General features: G+C 40.0%; 1 protein-coding gene across 1 annotated transcript in view; it reads right to left on the reverse strand.

Moving 5' to 3' along the window:
* Positions 1–26411, reverse strand: part of LAMB4 (laminin subunit beta 4) — a 116461-nt gene that overhangs the window by 72493 nt on the left and 17557 nt on the right. The window contains 8 exon segments of the mRNA XM_053553419.1: positions 2058–2237; positions 7889–8077; positions 9552–9672; positions 10951–11165; positions 18844–18907; positions 20234–20422; positions 21672–21745; positions 24822–24957. Coding sequence (XP_053409394.1) covers positions 2058–2237; positions 7889–8077; positions 9552–9672; positions 10951–11165; positions 18844–18907; positions 20234–20422; positions 21672–21745; positions 24822–24957 — 1168 coding nt within the window.

Raw genomic sequence — 26411 nt, forward strand, 5'->3', positions numbered from 1 at the left:
AGAATAGCCTGCCCTGCCAGGTTTATTGTCTGCCTGGCTGATGATGACTGAGCTAGCTACACCCTCGCCTGGGAATTCCTGGGCCAGACATGTCCAGTCTGATGGACGTCCAGTTCTGCCCTTCCTTTTCCTCCTCTGAGTCCTGCTTACATTGAGGAGGCTAAGAAATTCTGCTGCCAGAGCAGGCTATCCCTTTCCCCAAGGGGAAACCCATGTTCATGGAAACAACCAGAATGTCCATCAAGGAATGAGTGAATAAATACAATGTGGCACATCTAGACAATGGGATACTGTGCAATATAGTAACAGTGTACTGATACAAGCTGCCACATGGATGAACCTTGAAGCATTATGCTAAGTGAAGGAAGCCAGACACAAAGGCCTCCCAGGATTCCATTATATTTGTATGCAATGTCCGTAACAGGCAAAACTGTTCTGACAGAAGGTAGAGTAGTGCCTGCCCAGGGCTAGGAGAATGGGATAGCAGGGGTGGTAGCTTAAGGGTATGGGTTTTTTTTATTCTTGAAAAATAAGATTTACCATCTTAACCATTTTTAAGTGTAAATTCAGTTGTGTTAAGTGCATTCATATTGTTGTGTAAGCAATCTCTGAAACTCTTTTTATCTTACAAAACTGAAACTCTAAACCCATTAAGCAACAACTCCCATTCCCTCTCCCCTCCAAGCTGTGGCAATCACCATTCCACTGATTAGCTACCTCGTGTAAGTGGGATCATATAGCACTTGTCTTTTGCTGACTGCCTTCTTTAACTTAGCATAATGTCCTTAAGGTCATCTGTGTTGAAGCCCGTGTCTGAATTTCCTTTCTAAGAGTGAATAATATTTCACTGCTTGTACACACCACATTTTGCTTTATCCATCACCCGTCAATGGACACCTGGGTGACTTCCGCCTTTTGGCTATTGTGAATAATGCTGCTATGGACTAGTGTACAAATATCTCTCCAAAACCCTGCTTTCAATTCTTCTGGGAGTATACCCAGAAGTGGGGTATCTATTTTGGAGTAAGAAAAATGCTCTAAAATTGGTTACAGTGATGGTTACACAACTCCTAATCTACTAAAAATCATTGAATTGTACAGTTTAAAGGGCTAATTGTATGGTACATGAATTATATCTCAGTAAGGCTGTTATAAACACGCATGCATACACAAATGTTCAGCCTGTACTTGGAGGACATCGGGTTAGTCAGTGAACCAGGAAGAAATGTGGAGTGTGGAAAGGTGTGATGAGAAATTGGTTTGACTATATAATTCATTCTCATAGTTTTGCCATCAAACCCAAGAAGGAACAAAAGAAACAAAACAAAACTAAGAAGAGCATTTAATTGGAGAAAGATCCAGCCTGAAGCTCTCTAAACATGCCAATAATCCACACCTCCTTATATGGGTAAACATATGGAGCACGGTGCTGTGACCAAATGAAAATTTGTACCCAGGTTCCCTGAGGCCCATGCAGCTCTAATCCCTGTGATATTATAGCCAAAGGTCTGCCTATTTAGCCTCAGAAAACTTCTGGAGTTTTTTTTTCTATTTCCCTCCCACTCCTCTCATCCTTTGGTTCTTTAATTTTTTCTTTTCTTTATCAGACAACACATGAACCAGTACTAGGAGAGGCGTGAGAAGAAAAGGGCAAAAGTAATTGAAAGGAATAAAACGAAACCTCCAGTTGAAAATTGCCTATGAACACATCAGTCTTGCAGAAGCGCAAAATGTAATAAATGAATTTGTGTGTTTAATCCTCATGGGGCCATCTTTCTAAAGGTTTCACAACCTGGCATTAAATTTCTTGGCATTTCCCCCTGTGTTTGTTCCAGGGGAGAAAATGTGAGCGCCCCCTGCCGGTCCTTTATGATAAACTCAGCAAACCAAGAAGCTAAGTTCTCCACTGCTCCACTCTGTACCCTCTGTGATGCAAAGGATACCCAAAGGCTGGCAGAACTCTTAGGTATTTACAGTTACCAAATTCTAGGGCTAACAGAGACGATCCCAGGTTTTAAAGCTCATCAGAGTTGGCATCCCAGCCTCTGTAAACTTACGCTGACAGCCCAGGGGGTCCAAGGCGCTCAGGCCGAAGTGGTGGGGCTTACACTGGTCACAATTGTCTCCTTCCACGTTCTCCTTACACAGGCACTGGCCGGCCACAGACCCTGATGTAGGATCAAGGTGGCTCACACAGATGCCACCAGATATGGTCCCATCAGGGTCACATTCACAAGCTGAGAACACAGACATGCATTGTTATCGTTAGTTGTAAATCCTGGGAAGCCTGAAATATAAGCATAGCATTTTATGCACACTATAACTATCTCACTTTGTTTAAATAAGTAAATATGTTTAAATAATTAGACCAACAGGCAAGGGCTGTTTGGAAATGTATCCCATATTTCTGGCCTTGGAAAATGTTGAATAATGCCGTACACATATATTTTAAAAGACTTTTAGATGATTCTAAAGCCCAAGGACCAGAGGAAGGCTGCTATTATGAAAATTGAATGTTAGGAATAGAATAATTCTTTTGGGGATGATAAAATGTTTTGGAACAAGATAGATGTGGTGGTTGCATGACGTTGTGCCAGTGAATTATTGTTCATTTTTAAATGGTTAATTTTTATATAAGTTCCACCTAAAAATAGATCAAAATAAAGAAAAAGACTCTAAAGGTGAAAATAAGGCCAGTAGACAAATAAGAGTAGGATGTGTAATGACATACTGATATCATTACAAGGGCTGTGAGAGAGAGAGAGAAATCACACACGTCTAGCAAATCTCTGAAACAGTCAGAAGGGAAGTCTTTCCTTCTTTATCACAGGAAAAGTGACATTCGTTTTGAGCCATCCTGAAAGGAACATGTGTAAGAAGGAAAGGGAAAGAACAGTAAGAAGTGTTTATATCCTTGTTTTCTTTGTGGAATTCTGCTGGTGAGGTGAAAGCTAGGAAGAAGTTTTGAGTAGAAATTTGAACAAATCAAGGAAGGGATGTCATATGAAAAGGAATGCTGATAGTAAGACTAATTCCAAAGGGCAGAACGAAAACTACAGCAGCAGTCCCCAACCTTTTTGGCACCAGGGACTGGATTCATGGGAGACAATTTTTCCATGGACTGGCAGGGTGGAGTGGCGTGGATATTAGATTCTCATAAGGCGGACATAACTTAGATCCCTGGCGAGTGAACTCTATGGTAGAGTTCATGCTCCTAGGAAAATCTAATGCTGCCAGTGATCTGAAAGGAGGTGAAACTCAGGCCATGATGCCAGCACGGGGAGTGGCTACAAATACAGACAAAGCTTCACACACTCGCCCACTGCTAATCTCCTGCTGCGTGGCCCCGTTTCTAACAGACCGCTACTGATCTGTGGTCCTGAAATTTTATATGAGAATGTTAATCAACCTTCCTACAACACACGTGGTCTGTATACACAAATATGTCTAGGTAGCCTGGGGGAAATTGGGGAGTCTTGTGACCATAGTTTGCTGCAAGCTCCTCATCTGCCTTTTATGAAAAAATTCCTTGTTTATCAAGTATGACTTCTTAATTCATATCAGGGATTCCTTCAAAAGCACTAACAAGTTAATATTAAGTGGTTGTTAGAAAACAAGACTTAGGTTGATTTGTTCAAAACATTTCGAACAAATGTTCCAAATCTCTTTCCAGATTTCTAGATTATCCGTCTCAAGAGGTATCCTGCCAGATGCTGAAATGGCACTTGTGACTTTGGTATAGATGACAAGTGTGTTGGTGGGCATTAGACGACCCCCAAGTTCTCTTATACCTTTGTGGTACTGTGTTTTCAAGGGATTCTACTTTGAAGGAATGCAATAAACATAAAAAAGGAGTATCCTGATTTTAAGGAACAATCACGTTCACATTTATACATGTTTACTTTGGATTACTAAAACAAAACATTCAAGTCTAAAACTATGTCAATGTAACAACCGTTTGTGTCAGAGAGTTTAGTGGAAAAAAATCCAGTCACACCAGTTGTTTGGTGTCTGACAGAATCTTTCAAGTTTCAATTGCTTGTTACTAGTTTATGACTGGTAATAAAAATCTTACTATGGAAAAACAGCTTGGGTTCTGTTTAGTTTGGAAAAGTCACGATTTTCTTCTAATTAAATCCAGTCGCTTCCAATAAGAAGGAAATAAACTGGATTCATTTTAGAAGTTACCAAAAAGGAAAAGCTCAACTTTATTTGGGAGGTATTCCAAAGGATCAGTATTGAGTCCCAGAGCATAATTTAATTATGCACAGAAGTATCCTCTGGGAAATGGATGTGGGAGGGTAGATAGTAACTTTATTTTGAAATAAGTAAAAGTAAACTTATATCTGGCCTTTACGAGTCCAATAAAATCTATGTCATGGCCTTTCGAAGTTCAATAAAACCTCTTGGAGTCATATAATTTAATTCCAGCAAACTTTTATTATCAATGGTTGGGTTCACAAATGTTTGTTTTTCTGTACCAATTTTAACTATCTTAATTGTAGAAAATTTGAAATTAGACAACTCTTATGCCTGGAATCTGCTTATGTAAATATTTAGGGTCAAACAAGGACAATTTAGAGAAAACTTATATGAGAATGTTAATCAATGTTCTTAACACATGTGGTCTGTGTACACAAACATGTTTAGGTAGCCTGGGGGAAACTGGGAGTCTTGTGATCATAATTTGTTGCAAGCTCATCTGCCTTTTATGAAAAAATTTCCTTGTTTACAAAGTATGACTTCTTAATTCGACAGGGATACTAGTTTTATTTCCTTGGATTTCTTCAAAAGAATTATCAAGTTACTAGTAAGAGGTTCTTAAAAAATAAGACTTAGAGGGCGGTGCCTATGGCTCAAAGGGGTAGGGTGCTGGCCCCATATGCTGGAGGTGGCGGGTTCAGGCCCAGCCCCGGCCAAAAACTACAAAAAAAAAAAAAAAAAGACTTAGATTTATTCAAAACATTTTGAACAAATGTTCCAAATCTCTTTTCCAGATTCCTAGATTATCTGTCTCAAAACAGATTGTATTTTTCTGACTCTACCCAAGAGAGCAATTTCAACTTCTTTTATAAATACATAGCTTTTAAAACAATAAAAAATGTTGGCCAGGAGTGGTGGCTCACGCCTGTATTTCAGCACTTTGGGAGGCCAAGGCAGGAGGACAGCTTGAGGCCAGAAGTTTGAGACTAACCTGAGCAGTATAGCAAGACATCATTTCTTCAAGAAATAAATTAAAAATAATTATGTGGTCATAGTGGCATGTACCAATAGTCCCATCTAGCAGGGAGGTTGAAGCAGGAGGATTGATTGAGCTTAGGAATTTGGGGTTGCTGTGAGCTATGATCACAACCTGCATTCCAGCCTAGACAACAAAGCAAGACCTTGTCTCTAAAAACAAAAAAAAAACAAAAAATAATAAAAGGTATGTATGATTACAGATTCTGCAGGTTCTGGTAAAAATTAGAGGACACTTAGGAAATTGCTCTAAAGAAACGTATTTTTCTGAGAATTCAGTTTTTTCTTTCTTTCTTTTCTTTTCTTTTTTTTTTTTAGATAGAGTCTCACTCTGTTGCCCAAGCTGAAGTGCCATGCCATCAGCCTAGCTCACAGCAACCTCAAACTCCTGGGTTCAAGCCTGCCTCAGCCTCTTAAACTGCCTCAGCCTCTTGAGCAGCTGAGACTACAGGCACCTGATGTGATGCCCAGCTAATTTTTCCTATTTTTGGTAAAGATGGGGTTTCACTCTTGCTCAGGCTGATCTCAAACTACTGAGCTCAAGGAATCCACCCACCTTGGTTTCCCAGAGTGTTAGGATTACAGGTGTGATCCACCACACCTGGCCTGAGAATCCAGTTCTTATTATTAATTCTGAAGAGGTCATGTAAGATAAATTTTATGCAGTCAGATACCTACTAAGTAATATGAACAAAACCACATTATTGATACTTCTTCTATATTGTGATCATTTAAAGTTTGAAATCTAGAACACTGTATTCCGATGGCTACTAAATTACATTTTATAAGACTTAGTTTCATGTTATCATTATATAACATTTGAAGTTACACTTATTTTTATAGCAGACACCCCCTGCCCCACTTTAGCATTATATTATTTATGTAGCCTAAGAAGCAGGATCCCCAGATATGGGGAGAAGCAATCCTCTAAGGGTGCGGGTGCCTGAGTGTTCTTCCTGAGTGCAGAATGTGAAAGGCCCTGTTTGCTCTTTACCCAGGCCATTTCTCATTTGCAAAACACTGTGCTTGCATTAACTTACAAGGTGTGCAGTAGCTACATGGTATACTTTTGTCAACCCCATGGAACTTGGGGAAATGGGAACTCTGGCCAATACAATGATCTTGTTGCTTGGTGTGCCATTAGTTATAAAGTCCTTGTCTTTGGCCCGGGCATTTCATGTCTTCTACCAGTATCCATGAAACAGTAACAGGCTAATTTGTTAGTCTGCAAGTAGAATAAAATCTCAGACCTGAGTTATGACACTGGGTATTTGAAATCAGGTAGGAGTATTTTTCTAGGTGATAATGTACAGCAGTGATGAGACTAGAGTGAGCTAACAAGGTTCCTAGGGTACAAAATTTAAGGATGTACTGGCAGGTTTGTGCCTTGCGTACTGGCACGTGGCAGCCTTACATTTCCATAACCCCGACAGTGAGTCCTTAAATTTTGAGACCCAAGTACTTTCTTTGCTTCACTCTAGTCTTAATCCTGAAGGGAAATGCAAATTAAAATAATGATGAGATTTGATTTATGTAGAAAAAATGAAAATGTGACAAAACCAAGATTAATAAGAACTGAAGTTTGACAAAACCAAGTGTTAGCAAGGACAGGGAGTCACAGGAACTCTCATCCACCATTGGTGTGAGTGGTAATCAGCCTACCCACTTAAGGGACAATTCAGAGTTATCTCATCAGTTCAAAGAAATCCATACCCCATGGCCTAGAAATTATACTCCTGGGTACATCTCTTAGGGACAGTTTTTGCACATGCGTCCAAGGTCACATATACAAAAATGTTTATTGCAGCATCAGACCAAAAATGGACAAGTAAATTCATGTTTATAGGAAGGAATTCTATACAAAATTTAAATGGAAGAATTAGGGTTATTGATATGGACAAATCTCAAAAATACAAAGTTTAATGAAATACCAAGTTGCTGAAGGGTACATGCAACGTGGTATCATTTACCTAGAGTTTGGAAACGTCAACATAGGTGTAATGTTTTGCATAAAAACATGCATGAAAGTGTAAAAGGAGCATGGCAGTGATAAATGCCAGCTATGTAAGAGTGTTTCCACCTCCGAGCAAGAGTAGACACAGGGGGCCGATGTGCACCTGCTCCCTCAACAGCGCCCGGCTTGTTTTATTAAAGAACCTCCTGCAGGCAATAGGCTAAGATGTTAAGTTTGGCAAAGCCGCTGGTAGATACAGGGTGTTTATTATATGGTTCTCTTTTAGTTTGTGCACGGTCGAAATATTTCATTTTTAAAAGTTGAGGTTAAAGATATGAGATTTTTAAAAGATTTTGTTGTTGTAGTTTTGTTTTTAGAGCAAGTTAAAGACATTTTAACAGCAAAGCTCAGCGGTGGACAGCCAGTCAAATGCTAGCCTATCTCCCGACTTTGTTACTGCTCGAGCTGACTTCCCTGATACTCAGGGGTCACAGGGGCATCTTCTGAAACCATCCCTTCCTCCTGGTGAAATCCAGAACGATTTCTCCATTCACCGGGATCAGCCCGCTGCCAGGCTGTAGGCACAGCCGTGGGGCACCTGGACGGCCCATTTGCAGCCCCCTCCGTTGCCATGCTCCCCTCCTCGGTCAGCAGCCGGGAGACCCAGCAGTGCTGGACCCAGGCCGGGGCACTCACGGGCGCACGCGTGCGGATCCGAGGCGGCCCTGCGCTGGTCCCGGTAGAAGCCCGGCCTGCAGCGGTCGCAGTGCTGGCCCTCCGTGTGGTGCCCGCAGGCCTCACATACGCCCCCGCTGCGGCCACCGCTCGCCAGGTACGCGCCCAGGTCGAAGTGACAGCGGTTCGAGTGGCCATTACAGCTACACGCTGGGAAAGGACAGGAGAGTTAGTTACCCAGAGATGTGCCCAGGCTCCGGCCCGGCCAGGTACCCGCTCATCCTCGGCCACCCCCCGCCACTCTGTGCACCATCTCCAAGGGCAAAGGTCCTTCCAGCTCTGATTCTGCTTATACACCTTCTAAAAAATGTGTCCCCGAAACGTTTATCATTAGGTAGTTTTTAAAATCAAGTGAACAACAAGAAGCCATCAGGCGCTCTAGGAGAAGCCGGCGAGCACAGTACTGGGTACGCCCACCCGCCTACGCCCTGATAGTCCAGTTTTAAAGATTTGCACGAATGTTGTGCCTGCACTAGGATTGTCACATAAGCTGTCAGACCCGAGGCCGCCTGGCCTCTCTCCGTCCCTGGGGGTTGCAGGCCGCTCACTCTCCTCTGGGCTCAGCCAGAGGACGCAGGCCAAGGCCATCTGTTTGGAGACATTTGTTTGTCTTTGCGGTAATGTCTATGGCTACGCTGTTTGCCGTACTGGTTTTTTCCCTGTAAACAGACGAAGGCCAGGCTGCATTTTGCTGAGTCTCCTACGCTGTGACTCTCACGCATGGGGTTTTTCATTAGTGCTCATCTAGAGACCTTTCATTCCCTCAACTCCTATTGTTCCTGAGTCTGGGAAAAGAAACAGAATATTAAGTTTGTTAGGAAGTTCATCAAAATTCAAAGGCAGCAAACATGGTACTCAAAACAAACATCTTGGCGGTGCTCGTAGCTCAGGGGGTAGGATGTTTGCCACATACACCGAGGCTGGCGGGTTCAAACCCGCCAGGGCCTGCTAAACAACAATGACAACTGCAATAAAAAATAGCCTGGCATTGTAGTGGGTACCTGTAGTCCCAGTTACTTCAGAGGCTGAGGCAAGAAAATTGCTTAAGCCCAAGAATTTGAGGTTGCTGTGAGCTCTGACGCTATAGAACTCTACAGAGCGCAACGTAGAGACACTCTGTCTCAAAAAACAAACATGCAAACAAATAAACAAAAAACCATAAACATCTTATTAGCCTAAATATTTTGTTAAAAAATACAATAGCGTATCAAACTCCATCCTAGACTTTGTTTTCCTATTATCCTGTAGACAGGTCTACGGTCATGTTCATGGAAGGTGTCATTATTCAGGAAGGTAGTAGGGATCTCTGTGCCAAATCTAGTCTTCACCAAATCCTCGAAGTTGCACCGTTGCCACTGATATTGCCTTTGTGTGACTTTGCCCCTCCTCTGGAAAGGTGCCACACAGCATTCAAACGGCTTCTTTTTTAAAGTGAACATTACTTCGTGGTATGAGAGTTTGAGAAGTTGGTGATTCTCCCACGTGAGATGATGGGAGACATTATCACAGCTAGGAAGCTGTGGAGCTAGAAGCCACAAATTCACTACTTTGGTGTCTAAATGTTCTTCAAAATAAGGCGAAGCAGAGCGTACTTGGTTCACACAGAGAACTTCTTTTCACCTACATCTGCAAGTGTTATCCTGGCGGCCTGCGGCTGGCCTCCAAGGAGCATCCTGGAAGAAGTCCTTGCATCGCTCACAGTTCCGACCATCTGTGTTGTGCTGACAGACACACCGACCATGAACCTGTGTTGTGCAATAAATGGAGAGTTCAGAGAGGACTTATCTTTGAGCAAATTGGGGCGCTTTACATGGAAATTGAAATCCCAGGTCATGGGTGGCGCCTGTGGCTCAAGGAGTAGGGCGCGGGTCCCATATGCCTGAGGTGGTGGGTTCAAACCCAGCCCCGGCCAAAAAAAAAAAAAAAAAAAAAGAAATCCCAGGTCATGGGACCTCTCTTATTCTTAGTTTCCCATATGTGAGTGGTGATACCAACCTTGACTATCTACTATTATTATTTGCTTAACTAGCTTTTAAATTTTTTAAAGTTTGATAAGTTCAGTGAACAATAACAAAATATTTTTTGACATTTCTGAATTCTTATTTCAGGGCAGCACATTGTAGCCCTCAATAATGTGAGGGACAGGATGGAGAGGGGGTTTGTGTGGGTGGGGAGTATAAAAGGGGTGGTTTAGGAGCACACATGAAAACATGGAGGTAGAACAGGGAAAAAAGCTGAAGAAAGACGTGATTCTTTTGGTTTTTCACAAAAGGCTCTTAATAGCCCACATTCAAAGAGAGAAACTCTATTTCCACTGAAATATAGAAGTAGTGGAATGAGGAGGCGCAATAGCATCAACATCAACATCAAGCCTTATGTGCTTATGCCTTATAAGTAGTTTGAATTGATTCTGTAGAGCTCTACATAAAAATACAATTCTTCTGCAATACTAATCTTTCAAGGCTACTCCTCAAAATGAGAGAGATCTGCAGTATTAAGACACAGGTATTCACAGTATAAGAATGTTACTGGGATTGACCATTTTTATAATATTTGATATTGCTGAAACACCTTAGCATTGATGACAGGGGCTTGTACACAATGGGCCATCAATAAATTTTTGTGAGAGAATGAACATGAAATTATTGTTCCTCCTCATCAGATTTCTGTTCTCTATAAAACAAACAAAAGAAGGCAAAGTGAAGTACCTTGAAGTCACAAATTATAAATTCTGCTCATTAGTTCAATGATGTCCACCTTAGGGAGAATCCACACAGGGGCTGGGAATCTGTGACCTCAGGGCCACCTGTGGCCTTCTGTATCCTTGAGTGTCTTTAGAAGGAATCCAAATTTTACAGAGGAATTTTAATAAAGGGATTTTTTTCAGTGAAGTTTGGATTCGGTCACGGGGCCACATTTGGGGATCTGGAGGGTCAAATGTGGGCTTGAAGCACAGTTCTCCATCCCATACCAGGACCGTGAAAAGCAGGTAGTCAGCTTCTTATTTTGGATTCATCACTCACCATTTCAGGAGGGCTGAAAACATTTCCCCGCATCTGCTGTGTAGGGCCACATTCACTAGCATGGCCATTGCAAAAACAGCTTCCTTGAACAACCATCTCATACAGAGCATAGTAGTATTTATCAAGGGATTCATCTTGTCTCCTTCCAAGTTCAGTATCCCCAAGGGTATGGAGTTTGGTAAAGTTTATCCTCAGGTTTGTCAATGTCACAAGATCTAGACAAAGGAAAATAATGAGAATAATGAATCAAAGTGCATTTCAGTGTTGAACAGGCCTATATCAAGTTCTGAAATAGCATCAACTATACAAAATCTCCCTAAAAAGAAAAGCCCAGGACCAGATGGCTTTCCGTCAGAATTCTACCAAACCTCTAAAGAACAACTAGTACCTATATTATTAAACCTCTTCCAAAATATAGAAAAAGAAGGAATATTACCGAACACATTCTACTTAGCAAATATCACCTTGATCCCCAAACCAGAAAAAGACCCAACAAGGAAAGAAAATTATAGACCAATATCACTAATGAATATTGATGCTATAATACTCAATAAGATCCTAACAAACAGAATCCAATAACACATCAAAAAAATTATACAACACGACCAAGTGGGATTTATCCCAGGGTCTCAAGGCTGATTCAATATACGTAAATCTATAAATGTAATTCAACACATAAACAAACTTAAAAATAAAGACCATATGATTCTTTCAATTGATGCATAAAAAGCTTTTGATAATATCCAGCATCCCTTCATGATCAGAACACTTAAGAAAATTGGTATAGAAGGGATATTTCTTAAACTAATAGAGGCCATCTACAGCAAACCCACAGCCAATATCGTATTGAATGGAGTTAAACTGAAATCATTCCCACTTAGATCAGGAACCAGGTAAGGTTGCCCACTGTCTCCATTGCTCTTTAACATTGTAATGGAAGTTTTAGCCATTGCAATTAGGGAAGAAAAGGCGATCAAGGGTATCCACATAGGGTCAGAAGAGATCAAACTTTCATTCTTCGCAGATGATATGATTGTATATCTGGAAAACACTAGGGATTCTACTACAAAACTTTTAGAAGTGATCAAGGAATACAGCAATGTTTCAGGCTACAAAATCAACACCCACAAATCTATAGCCTTTATATATACCAACAATAGCCAAGCCAAAAAAACAGTCAAGGACTCTATTCCTTTCACAGTAGTGCCAAAGAAGATGAAATATTTGGGAGTTTACCTAACAAAGGACGTGAAAGATCTCTACAGAGAGAACTTTGAAACTGTAAGAAAAGAAATAGCTGAAGATGTTAACAAATGGAAAAACATACCATGCTCATGGCTGGGAATAATCAACATTGTTAAAATGTCTATACTACCCAAAGCAATATATAATTTTAATGCAATTCCTATTAAAGCTCCTTTGTCATATTTTAAAGATCTTGAAAAAATAATACTTCATTTTATATGGAATCAGAAAAAACCTCAAATAGCCAAAACATTACTCAGCAATAAAAACACAGCAGGAGGAATCATGCTACCAGACCTGAGACTGTACTATAAATCGATAGTGATCAAAACAGCATGGTACTGGCACAAAAACAGAGAAGTAGATGTCTGGAACAGAATAGAGAACCAAGAGATGAATCCGGCTACTTACCGTTATTTGATCTTTGACAAGCCAATTAAAAACATTCAGTGGGGAAAAGATTCCCTATTTAACAAATGGTGCTGGGTGAACTGGCTGGCAACCTGTAGAAGATTGAAACTGGACCCACACCTTTTACCATTAACTAAGATAGACTCTCACTGGATAAAAGATTTAAACTTAAGACATGAAACTATAAAAATACTTGAAGAAAGTGCAGGGAAAACTCTTGAAGGAATCAGCCTGGGTGAATATTTTATGAGGAGGACTCCCCAGGCAATTGAAGCAGTATCAAAAATACACTACTGGGTTCTGATCAAACTAAAAAGCTTCTGCACAGCCAAGAACATAGTAAGTAAAGCAAGCAGACAGCCCTCAGAATGGGAGAAAATATTTGCAGGTTATACCTCCGATAAAGGTCTAATAACCAGAATCTACAGAGAACTCAAATGTATTAACAAGAAAAGAACATGTGACCCCATCTCAGGGTGGGCAAGGGACTTGAAGAGAAACTTCTCTAAAGAAGACCGACGCACAATCTACAAACACATGAAAAAAAGCTCACCATCCTTAATCATCAGAGAAATGCAAATCAAAACTACTCTGAGATATCACCTAACCCCAGTAAGAGTAGCCCACATAACAAAATCCCAAAACCAGAGATGTTGGCGTGGATGTGGAGGAAAGGGCACACTTCTACACTGCTGGTGGGAATGCCCACTAATACGTTCCTTCTGGAAGGATGTTTGGAGAATACTTGGAGACCTAAAAATAGACCTGACATTCGATCCTATAATTCCTTTACTAGGTTTATACCCAGAAGACCAAAAGTCACAATATAACAAAGACATCTGTACCAGAATGTTTATTGCAGCCCAATTCATAATTGCTATGTCATGGAAGAAGCCCAAGTGCCCATCGACCCACGAATGGACTAGCAAATTGTGGTACATGTATACCATGGAATATTATGCAGCCTTAAAGAAAGATGGAGACTTTACCTCTTTCATGTTTACATGGATGGAGCTGGAACATATTCTTCTTAGCGAAGTATCTCAGGAGTGGAAGAAAAAGTGTCCAATGTACTCAGCCCTACTATGAAGCTAAATTATAGCTTTCACATGAAGACTATAACCCAACTATAGCACAAGACTATGGGGAAAGGGCCAAGGAAGGGAAGGGAGGGGGGAGGTTTTGGTGGAGGGAGGGTAATGGGTGGGGCCACATCTATGGTGCATCTTAGAATGGGTACAGGCGAAACTTACTAAAGGCAGAATACCAATGTCTACATACAATAACTACGAAAATGCCATAAAGGCTACGCTGAATAGTTTGATGAGAATATTTCAGATTGTATATGAAACCAGCACATTGCACCCCTTGATTGCACTAGTATATACAGCTATGATTTAACAATAAAAAATAAATAAATAAAATAAAAATAAAAAAATAAATTGAAAGGACAGTAGGCTACTCTCCTTCCTGGATGTCTGCCCTTCTCTGTTCATAAACAATTGTGACCTGCACTATCTCTGACCATGAGCCGCAACGTACCTAAATAGAGTTTCTCTCTTTGAATGTGGGCTATTTAGAGCCTTTTGTGAAAAACCAAAAGGCTGGGTATGTTCATTCTGGATGCTGCCCTCCTAGGCTTCCAGGACCCACAGATGCATCTTACACTCCCAGGTTGGTAAAGTGCTACGCACGCATGCCCAAGGCCTGAGAAACAGCCTACAGTGTCCCACCCCTTGCACTCAAGCCTCTGGCTGACCCAATAGCCCTGTACCCACAACCAGGCCTGAGAAACAGCTCCACTGGCTGGCCACAAAAGACACCCCACCAGGTTGGCTAAGCAACCGTATGCGTGTGCTCTTGCCTAGAGTAACAGAGCAGAAATAAATGAAATTGAAAAAAAAAAAAAAACAAAAGTTAATGAAATAAAAAGCTGAGTTTTTAGAAAGATACACAAAAATGACAAACCATTAGCTAGATAAGAAAAAAAAGACCCAAATAGTAAAATCAGAAAGAAAAAAGGAAATTTCCCAACAGATACCACAGAAATACAAAGAATCATTACAGCAGAGTTTTTCAACCTTTTTTTAATCTCATGACACGCTTGAACCCATAGTTTTAAATTTCTGCAGCACACTTAAATTATGTTGATCCACAAAAGAGTACCAAAAGGAATATACTTAATGTGTTTTGAACTTCTTTAGAAAATAATTTAATTACTGATCTTTAAAATTTTTCACAGTACACTTAAGATCCTCTCATAGCACAGTGGTTGAAAATCAGTGCATCAGAGACTACTATGAACAAGTGTGTGTCAGTACATTTGAAAACTTAGTGGAAATGGATAAACACCCGTACACACACAACCTGCTGAGACTGAACCGAGAAGAAACAGAAAACTTGGACAGACCAATAACAAGTGACGAGATCAAATCAGTACTGAAAAGTCTCCCAACAAAGGGAAATCCAGGGGTAGAGGGCTTCACCACTGAATTCTATAGAATCTTAAAAGAATACCAATTCTTCTCAAATGATTCTAAAAAGTTGAAGTGGAGGAAATGCTTCCTGACTCATTCTACGAGGCCAATGTAACCTTGATACCAAAACCAGTATTCGAAATTGACTATATGCCAATATCTCTGATGAACCTAGATGCAAAAATTCTCACAAATACTAGCAAAATGAATTCAACAATATATCAAAAATATAATACACCATGATCAAGTTGAGATTTATTCCAGGAAGGCAAGTATGGCTTAACACACAAAAATCAATAAATAGGGTACATCATATCAACAGAATGAAGGACAAAAATCATATAATCATCTCAATAGATGCTGAAAAAAATTGATAAAATTCAACATCCAATCACAATAAAAATTCAGTAAGTAGGTACAGAAGGAATGTATCTTAATACAATAAAGGCCATATATGATAAACCCATAGTTAATATAATATGGAATGAGGAAAAGCTTTTCCTTTCAGAATGGAAAGAGAAAGGATGCCCACTCTCACCCCTCTTATTCAGCATAGTACCAGAAGTCCTCACCAGAGAAATTAGGCAAGAGAAAGAAATAAAAGGCATCCAAATTGGAAAAGAAGTCAATTTGTCCCTGTTTGCAGGTGACATAATTATATATAGGAAAAACTCAAAAGACTCCACCAAAAACTTCTTAGAACTGATAAACCTGATAAACAGGTTTAGTAAATTTTCAGTATACAAAGATCAATATATAAAAATCCGTAGTATTTGTATATACCAATAATGAATAGCTGAAAAAGAAATCAAGAAGGCAATCCTATTTATTTATTTTTGAGACAGAGTCTCACTATGTCACTCTCAGTAGAGTGCTGTGTCATCACAGCTCACAGCAACCTCAAACTCATGGGCTTAAGCGATTCTCTTGCCTCAGTCTCCCAAGTAGCTGGGACTACAGGCGCCCCCCCCCCCCCCACAACACCTGGCTATTTTTTGGTTATAGTTGTCATTGTTGTTTGGCAGGCCCTGGCTGGATTCTAGCTTGCCACCTCCGATGTATGTGGCTGGTGCGCTAGCCACTGAGCTATAGGTGCCAAGCCAAGAAGATAATCCTATTTATAATAGCTACCAAAAAAAGAAAAAGAAAAACATAGGAACAATTTTAGCTAAGGAGGTGAAATACCTCTACAAGGAAACTAGAAAACACTAATGAAAGAAAGTAAAGATGACAGAAACAAGTGGAAAGCCATCCCATTCTCATGGAGTGGAAGAATTAATATCATTAAAATGACCACCATATTACTCAAAGCAATCTGCAGATTCAATACAATCCTTATCAAAATATTAATAATATTCTTCATGGAAATAGAAAAAAAATCTTAAAATTCATGTGAAACCATAAAAGAGCCTGAATAGCCAAAACAATCCTGAGTAAAAAAAAAAAAAAAAAAACAAGACTAGAGGTATCACATTACCAGACTTCAAAAAACTAACCAAGACAGCATGTTACTGCTTGAAAACAGAAGTATAGACCAATAGAACAGAGTGGAGAAATTAATCCACTATTCATATCTACAGCGGACAGATTCTTGACATAGGTGCTATGTAACATGCTCACTGGGGAAATGACAGCCTCTTTAATAAATGATGCTGGGAGAACTGGATATCCACATGTGTAACAATGAAACCAGACCCCTACATCTCACCCTCTACAAAAATCAACTCAAAATGGATCAAAGTCATAAATGTAAGACTCCAAACTATAAAACTACTGGAAGAAAATGTAGGGGAAATGCTTTCGGATATTGGTCTAGGGAAAGATTTTATGAGTAAGACTGCAAAGGCAGGGCCGGGCCAGTGGCTCTCACCTATAATCCCAGCACTCTGTGAGGACAAAGCGGGCAGATTGTCTGAACTCACGAGTTTGACACCAGCCTGAGCAAGAGCAAGACTCCATCTCTAAAAATAGCCAGGCACTATGGCGGGCACCTGTAGTCCCAGCTCAGGAGGCTGAGGCAAGAGAATCGCTTGAGCACAAGAGTTAGAGGTTGCTGTGAGCTATGATGGTACAGCACTCAACCTAGGTGACAAAGTGAGACTCTGTCTCAAAAAAAAAAAAAAGACTGTAAAGGCATAAGCAACAAGAGCAAAAATAAACAAATAGTATCATATGAAACTAAAAAGCTTCTGCACAGCAAAGGAAACAATCAATACAATGAAAAGACAACCTACAGATTGGGAGAAATATTTTCAAGCTATTCATCAGATAGGAGATTAATATCCAGAATGTACAATAAACTTAAACATCTCAACAGCAAAAAATAATCTGATTTAAAAATCTACAAATGTGGAGAGTAATGGGTGGGGCCACAACTACAGTGCATCTTAGAATGGGTACAGGTGAAACTTACTCAATGCAGAATACAAATGTCTACATACAGTAACTAAGAAAATGCCATGAAGGCTACGTTGAACAGTTTGATGAGAATATTTCAGATTGTATATGAAACCAGCACATTGTACCCCTTGATTGCACTAATGTACACAGCTATGATTTAACAATAAAAATAAATTAATTAAAGATTCTTGCAGCAACAACAAAATAAAAATAAAATAAAAAAATCTACAAATCATCTGAATAGACATTTCTCAAAAGAAGACATATAAATAGCCCAAAATTTATGAAAAAATGCTCAACATTTCTAATCATCAGGGAAATGAAAATCAAAACCACAATGAGGATGTATCACTTCATCTCAGGATGGTGATTAAGACAAAAAAATAACAAATGTACTCTCAGTGAACCTGAAACAACTAACTAATTAACTAAGTAATAAAATACTAATAAATGTTAGTGAGGATCTGGAGAAAGGAGAATTCTTATACACTGCTGGTGAGAATGTAAACTAGTATATTCACTGTGGTGAACATTACAGAAGTTTTTCAAAAAGCTACACACAGAATTACTATGTAAGCCAGAAATCTCACTATTGGGCATTTATCCAAAGGATAGGAAGTCAGTATATTGGGGAGACATCTACACCCATGTTTATTGCAGCACTAGTCACAACAGCCAAGACATGGAATCAACCTAGACGTCCAACAGTTGACTGAATAAAGAAAATGTGGTATATATATATATATATATATATATATATATATATAAACACATATAATGGAATACTATTCAGCAATAAAAAGAATGAAATGCTCCTTTGTGGCAACATGGATGGAACTGGAGGACATTATGTTAAGCAAAATAAACCCAGAGTAGAAAGTTAAACACCACATGTTTTCACTCACATGTGGACATTTTAATTAGCTAATCTTATCAAAGTAAAAAAGTAGAACAGAGGCTACTAGTGACTGGGAATGGTAGGGGGACTGGAGGGCTAGGGAGGGATTGGTAAGGATACAAAATGAGTTAGATAGGAGCCATGAGCTCTAGTGTTTTATACCACAGTAGGATAACCACAGTTCATAATATGTGATATAGTTTCAAATGGTTGAAAGGAGGATGGTGAATGTTCCCAACATAAAGAAATGTGAATGTTTCAGATGATGGATATGCTAATTACCCTGGTCTGATCACGATACATGTATTGAAACATCACTATGTACCCCATAAATATATCAAATTATTAAATATCAATTAAAAATAAAATTTAAAAGTTTTTTCAAAAGAAACACAGTCACAAGAAATATACTAACCACAAATTTTTAAAAAGTTGATGCGAAAAATATAAAGGAATTCATACCTTGGATATAGGGGCTATAAGGGTTTTCAATTTCAAAACTAGGATCCAAAACTTTAAAAACAACCTGTAAAACAAATGTAGGTAATTTATAGTAAATTGCCCCAAAACATAATTGTCAAATATGGTCTAAAAGAAGAGACCCTGACCTTTCAAAAAGGCTGAGCCATTGCTTCCCAGTTGGGATAGGGTACAGATTATCATTTGGGTTACCATATTAATTAAAATACTGAGAACAAAAATGAATATAAGTTATTTTTTATTTTATTATTATTATTATTATTGCAGTTTTTGGCCAGGGCTGGGTTTGAACCCGCCACCTCTGGCATACGGGGTCTGCGCCCTACTCCTTTGAGCCACAGGTACATTATCAATTAGGGTGGATGAGGAGAAATTACTTAATGGGTACAATGTATATTATTTGGGCAATGGATACCTAAAAGCCCTAACTTCATCACTATGAAATCTATGCATGAAAACAAAATTTCACTTGTACTTCATACATTCATACAAATAAAGTTATTAATCATGGCTGGCTCTTTATCCACAAGCGGTTGATAGACAGAAATGGTAAAGGGGGCTTGGCAGCAGCCACGATCACCAAGACTTGTGAACCCAGCCCCGGCCAGCTAAACAACAATGACAACTGCAACAAAAAATAGGCGGGCGTTGTGGCGGGCATCTGTAGTCCCAGCTACTTGAGAGGCTGAGGCAAGAGAATCGCTTAAGACCAGGAGTATGAGGTTGCTGTGAGCGGAGACGCCACAGGACTCTAACGAGGGCAACATAGTGTGACTCTGTCTCAAAAAAAAAAAAAAAGAAATGGTGAAGAGGGCACCTGAGCTCAGATGGGATGGAGTGATGGTTGATAATGGAGTAAGCCCTTATCAATTTGAATCTGGGAAGGAATTCTAGAGCTGTCTTCTGCCACTGAGTCTTCTGCTTTACCTGGTAAAATAGTACCCGCCTCCACCCCAAATGGTACCCTGCCCCTCTGCCAGTCACCAGCTTTGCACAGAAAGATGTTCCTGGCAGACCCCATTGGGGTGGTGGTTTACAGAGCATGAGAATGAGATGGCTAAGCCAGAGCTATTGTTAGCTTGCATGGCTAGGGTTAGAAACAGCTGTTCCTGCCTCTGGGTATCCAGGTGCTCAGTTTCAACTTTGGTCCCAGCTCATCTTTAGCTGGGCACTCTTGTGTAGATTACTTCTGATGATCTATTTATTATTTCTTATACTGGACTCACTTCAATTTAGACACATTAAAAAAAAACCCACAGCTCAAATTACATTTCCATAAACACTACCTAATTTTTTCTTTCATTTAAGTAAACCTTATTTTTAAAAAGTTTGGTTTAATAAGTTAAAAAAAATACAAGTAAGGAAATGCTACCTCACCACCAGTTGAGGGTTCAATATCCGAATATCTGGAGTCACAAACAATGTCTCCCACTCCCTGGGCCTGGCCAGATGTGATGTTGGGAAAGGAAGTAGCACAGTTTTTTGCAAAATATTTGAACACTTTCCAGGTGCGTCCGTAGTCTGTGGAACGTTCAATTAACATTGCAGCAGGCCGAAACGTCTGAAAAAATGAGTGACAGTTGAAATGTTTCTCCAGAGCAGATTTTATCTACTTCAGACTGAATATTTATATTTTCTAATTCCATTTTAAAAACTTCAGTGTATCTTCTAAAATCTACCCTACAGTAAATATACCAAGGTCTTTTCCCGATAAGTAGGCAAATATGTATGAATACATACTTTGTCTTTATAATTTAATTTCAATTTTAAATGTTTATGGCTATATGAATTATTAATTGAAGAAAGATGGCATATAAAGTGAAAAGGTAATGTGATTAATATTTTATAGCAATTTTGTTGTGGATCTCTTTGCCTATAATGCTTTTCCCCTGGCAAACTCTGACATGCTTCAAAACCCATCCAGGAAGTTTACCCTGACTCTCCAGACCAGATTTGCCTCTTAACCTAAATTCCTCAGCATTCTAATCAAATCTATATTTTATTATAGTATTTATTTATATTATTATTTTCTACTTATATATTTTTATCCCTTGTGAGTTCTTTGGGAGCAAAGACTGTTTTTTTCCCTTTTTCTCATTTTTAATTTTCTATTTATTTTTTATTACCCAAACTAGGACCAGTCCCAAAATCAAAATTAAAATTTTGATGAATGATTAAATAAAGACTATAGTAATCGTACAGACTCTTTAACTTTTCTTCCCATTTTGATCATCATCTTTCCATATTTCCCTAAATAACTTAGTCATTACCCTTTTTTTCTGAAATTTATGTTTGTAGTTCTTGTGGTCACTATCACTCCCATACTCAAACTTTCCTTTTCTCTGTGTCTCCTGGGATTTCTTCTTATTAACAATATAGTTATTGATTAACCAGTAGTGTTTTCTTTTTTACATTCAAGAACAAAAACCTAGATGAGGGTGGCGCCTGTGGCTCAGTCGGTAAGGCGCCAGCCCCATATACCAAGGGTGGTGGGTTCAAGCCCGGCCCCGGCCAAACTGCAACAAAAAATAGCCGGGCGTTGTGGCGGGCGCCTGTAGTCCCAGCTGCTCGGGAGGCTGAGGCAAGAGAATCGCTTAAGCCCCAGGAGGTGGAGGTTGCTGTGAGCTGTGTGAGGCCATGGCACTCTACCGAGGGCCATAAAGTGAGACTGTCTCTACAAAAAAAAAAAACCTAGATGAAAAAACTCAGCACAAATTTATTCTGCTTTTTGTTTACTGCAAAGGAAGTGAAATTCCAGGTAAACCCTGAGCATCTAGGGACAAAGAGGCAGCAGGGCTACATAGCTGTACCTTAAAGGTCAAGATTAGATGGCTGAACTGAAATAATGCCTCGAGGTCCAATCTGATGCTGACATGATCAAGACCTAAAGAAAATCCGAAAAGAAGAAAATCAGTGATGTTGAGAGACCCCTGCTTCACATGTGAATCCCCCTCTGGGGCTTGTCTAGAATAAAGTCCCTTTGAAGTCACGTGGCTGCTGATAAACGCTCTTCCCTAATCTGTTGGAGTGGTACCCCATGCCACGTTGTAATGCCTGAGTCACAGCTATAGGTGTGCCCATCACCCAAGTAGTGTTCATTGCTAACCCACTGGGTAGGTTTTTTCCCTCTCCCATTCCCCCCCTCTCTTCTGCTTGATTTTCACCGAGTTTTACTTCTCTGTTTACGTGTGTGCTCATCAGCTCATTCCGGTTTAATGGTGAGTTCATATGTTTGTTTTTCCATTCTTGAGATACTTTGCTTAGGAGAACGGTCTTCAGTTCCATCCAGATTGTCACAAAAGGCATTAATTCATCCTTTTTTATAGCTGAGTAGTACTCCATGGTATACATATATACCACATTTGATTAATCCACTCATGACTTGATGGGCACTGGGGTTGATTCTCCATCTTGGCAATTGTGAATTGTGCTGCAATAAACGTTTGAGTGCAGATGTCTTTCTGCTAGAAAGACGTCTTTTACTGTGGGTAGTTACTCAATCGTGGGATTGCCGGGTCAAATGGTATTTTACTTTTACTTTTAGCTCTTTGAAGAATCTCCATACTGTTTTCCACAGAGGTTGTACTAATTTGCAGGCCCACTGGCAGTGCATAAGTGTGCCTTTTTCCTCTGCATCCATGACAGGATTGATGGTTTTTTGACTTTTTAATAAAAAGCCATTCTAGCGGGGGTAAGGTGATATCTGATTGTGGTTTTAATTTGTATTTCCCTGACAATTAGTAACGTTGAATATTTTTCATATGTTTATTGGCCATCTGCCTATTTTCTTTTGAAAAGCTTCTGTTCTTGGCGTTTGCCCACTTTTTAATGGGGCTGTTTTTACCCAAACTGCGCCCATGTCTATGTTTTGGTGGCAACACACGTGGCCACTGTGTGGCAGCATTACACGCTACCAAGAGAGTTCAGAGTTCCCCTTAGGTGCAAAGAGAGGGTTCATTTCCTTGTATCCAAACCTTGGCTGCACATAAACATGAACTAATGAGCCAGAGCTCAGCAAACCCAACACATCCCTTTCTTCCAGCATCTGCTAACAGTTGTTTGAACCCAAATTTTATTGTCACTTGGCACACAATGCAGCTTGGAATATTCTCCTCGGAGTGGGGATCGCTGGGCTCCTCTACAACTGGGGAGATGATTAGGATCCTGGGCAGGACTCTGCAATGAGCTAATAGCACCAATGCATCCAGAGAATGGGCAGCTTCAGCCCTAACCCAGACTTGCTGGCAGCTTAGATCGCTCTAGAACAGCACTGCCCAACAGAAATAGGAGTCGTGTATGTCATTTTAAATTCTCCAGAAGCCACATTTTAAAAAGCAAAAAGAAACAGGTAGATGTATTTTCTATAATATACGTAAACCAATAGATTTAAAAATTACTATTTCAGCATGAAATCAATATTTTAAAAATGAGTCATTCTTTATAATACATTTGTTTTTTTCCAAAGTAAGTCTTAGAAATCTGGGATGTTTTACACTAATAGCCCAACTTAGTTTGTATCAGCCATGTCTTGAGTACTCAGTAGCCATGATGTTGGATAGTATGGCTCTTGACAACAGTGTCTGGGCCTCAGAGAATTAGGGTGCAGCTGACAGTCTGGGGTGAGAGGCTCGGGACAGCATTTCTTCTGAGCAGCTGCTGCATTCCAGGCTTTACACCAAGGCCTTGCAGACCTTTCTAGAAAGGAGATCTACTTCCCTCTAAAGTGCTTGGTTGAGAACCCCTGTTTTATGTAATCAGCTTGTGAAGAGATGTGGGGGTCAAAGCAGCCTTTAAGAAACAAGGCAGCACCCATCATGAGGACAGGTGGCTGTGGCAACAGTCACTGCCCATTCATTATGGGACTCCAGCTACAGATCAAAAGCTGAAATGAAATGACATCTAGTAGACACCAATTAATCATGTGTCAAGTGGATGACATTAAAAAAAAAAACCCAGACTTGTATTATACTTGGTTAAGATATCTAATGTGATTATTCCCACGCTCCATTACGGTTCAAGACTCCCTAAAGGAAATGTGTTTAGGGGTCTGAAGAGAACAGAGGGATTTTTGCCCAAAGGGGCAGATATGTGGAGAATGGAATCATTTTGTGGGGGTTAAGGACACTGAAAGGGTTCGGGACCAGTGTTGAAGAGGGGCCACTGTGAGTGAACACACCAATGCTGGGGAAGCCCGGCCTGCAGGGAAGTGTGTCTGGGTACGTGAGGCCATGCACGGCTGGGCTGGGACACAAGGGAACCCCAATCAGGTCCACACTGACAGCGGATGTCCAGGAAATGCAGCTCATGGTCAGAGCTAGTGCACGTCGTAATTGTTCATGAACAGAGAAGGGCAGACATCCAGGAAGGAGAGTAGCCTACTGTCTTTTCAATTTAAATTTTATACTAAAATCTCTGGCTTGCAGGGTGGCACCTGTGGCTCAATGGAGTAGGGCGCCAGCCCCATATGCCAAACCCAGCCCCAGCCAAAACTGCAAAAAACAAAAAAAATCTCTGGCTTGCAGTAAGAAGCAAAATGTTCTTTCCCTCTTCCCCTGCATGTGTTGAAGAAGGAAGAAGCATGTGGTGCCCTGAGCTTTCCCGTGGCGTGGTGTGTTCCCTTCATATTAGTGTGTTTTGTATTAGGCTTGATTTACCAGCACTTCATAAACTTTCTTATTATTCACAAAGAACAAAGAGATACAGAGATATTTTCTTCCCCCACATGGAAAGAGTGAAACATTCTGAGTTATGTGCCGAAAACGCACTTTGATTTTCCTGTAAAGGAAAAGATTTTTTGTTAAAATGAAAATAAATTTTATTCTTATGTGAGGCTCTACATTTTTGGTGGATATTGTTTCATTCCAATGTAATATTTTGTTGTGATACTAAAACCATACCTAGAGGAAGATGCTTTATTAAATTATAAAGAAATAAAACACCGTAAAGGAACTAAATCTTACCATTTTCGGATTGCCACCATTTCTTTTCTCTGTCTGGTTCAAAACTTGCAATTATATTCTCAATGGTATGGCTATTGGACTGGGTATGCTGATCGTATGGCAGCCTGGAGTCACAGGTGAAGCACTTTTGTTCCCTCTGGAAACACCACCGGTAAAATTAAAAATACAGAATTATAATTACTTATTGTTGATCTAAATTAAAAACAAGCTGTACTTACTACATTTGTCTTTGAGGCTGGCTAAAAATAAAAAGCAGAGGAAATAACAAGACATCAACTTTTCCATCAGTAGTTGCCCAAATACAACAACAAATTAAATTAAAAGATGACCTAGAAATTTTATACTTTGGGGGCCAAAATGCAAATTTATATTAAACTAATTTCCTTTTATACAAGAGGTAGATTGTCTGGAAGTTAATTTAAATTGTAAACAAGTAATTAGGATACTTTTTTTGAGTGAAAAGCTGGCCACTAAGTTATCTGCAACTATCATCCTTTTTCCTCTCAGATTTTTCAGACAGCTTTTGCTAAAAAAAGCTTCCATAACCAAAACTTTTATATTATGCATAAAGGATTTCAATACACTCACAACAAAGAAGCCCACTCTCTTATCTTTTCTAATTCACTAATAAGACCTTTCAGTCTCATAGAGGATCTGGTTTTGCTTACTATGGAGTTTTGAAAGTTACAATAGCAAACACTGGCCTTGAGCTTGCTTATTTTAACACATCCACTTGCAGCTGTCCTTAAAACTCCTAAAGGGCTTTACAGAGATTTCCAAAGCATGGTCAGGAGCCTGTTGTTATTTCTGGCTAATCCTTGCAGGACTCTGAAGGAGCATTTTTTTGCGAAGTTTCCAGGAGATGGGGCTATTCATTACAATCTTCGGTGCTGGAAACGGCCAACGTGTGCAGCAGCACAGAGTGCGCGTAGTCTGATCACATGTCCTCACCGAGGCTTCCAAGGCCCAGCACGATCTGACCAGGGCCACCTCATCATCTTTACATCTACCCAGCTTCCCTTCCCTCACTGGGCTCTAATTACACTTGCTGTTTTTTTTTTTTTTTTTTTTGCCCTGGGTAAAGTGCTGTGGCATTGCCATAGCTCACAGTAACCTCAAACTCCTGTGTTCAAGGGATTCTTTTGCCTCAGTCTCCTCAGAAGCTGGAACTACAGGCATGGGCCACCATGCCTGGCTAGTTTTTTCTATTTTTAGTAGAGATGAGGGTTTCACTCTTGTTCAGGTTGGTTTTGAACTCCTGAGCTCAAGGGATCCTCCCGCCTCGGCCTCCCAGAGTGCTGGGATGACAGGCGTGAGCCACCACACCTGGCCTACACTTGCTTCATGCTTTTTTTTGAGCACACCAAGAGCCTTTCTGCTTTTGAGTCTTGGTGTAAGCTGTTTGTCCTCCAAGTATTCTTATCTTTTGTTCCCTTCCTTCTTTCAGGTCTCTGTTTAAATGCTTTCTTCCTTTTTTTTTGGTTAGGGATGGGGGTTTCCCCCTACATTTTTTTGTTCTGAGTCAGTTTCGCTATGTCACCCTTAGTAGAGTTCTGTGGCATTACAGCTCACAGCAGCCTCTAACTCTGG

Source organism: Nycticebus coucang, chromosome 11 (assembly GCF_027406575.1).
Source record: "Nycticebus coucang isolate mNycCou1 chromosome 11, mNycCou1.pri, whole genome shotgun sequence".
NCBI lineage: Eukaryota > Metazoa > Chordata > Mammalia > Primates > Lorisidae > Nycticebus > Nycticebus coucang.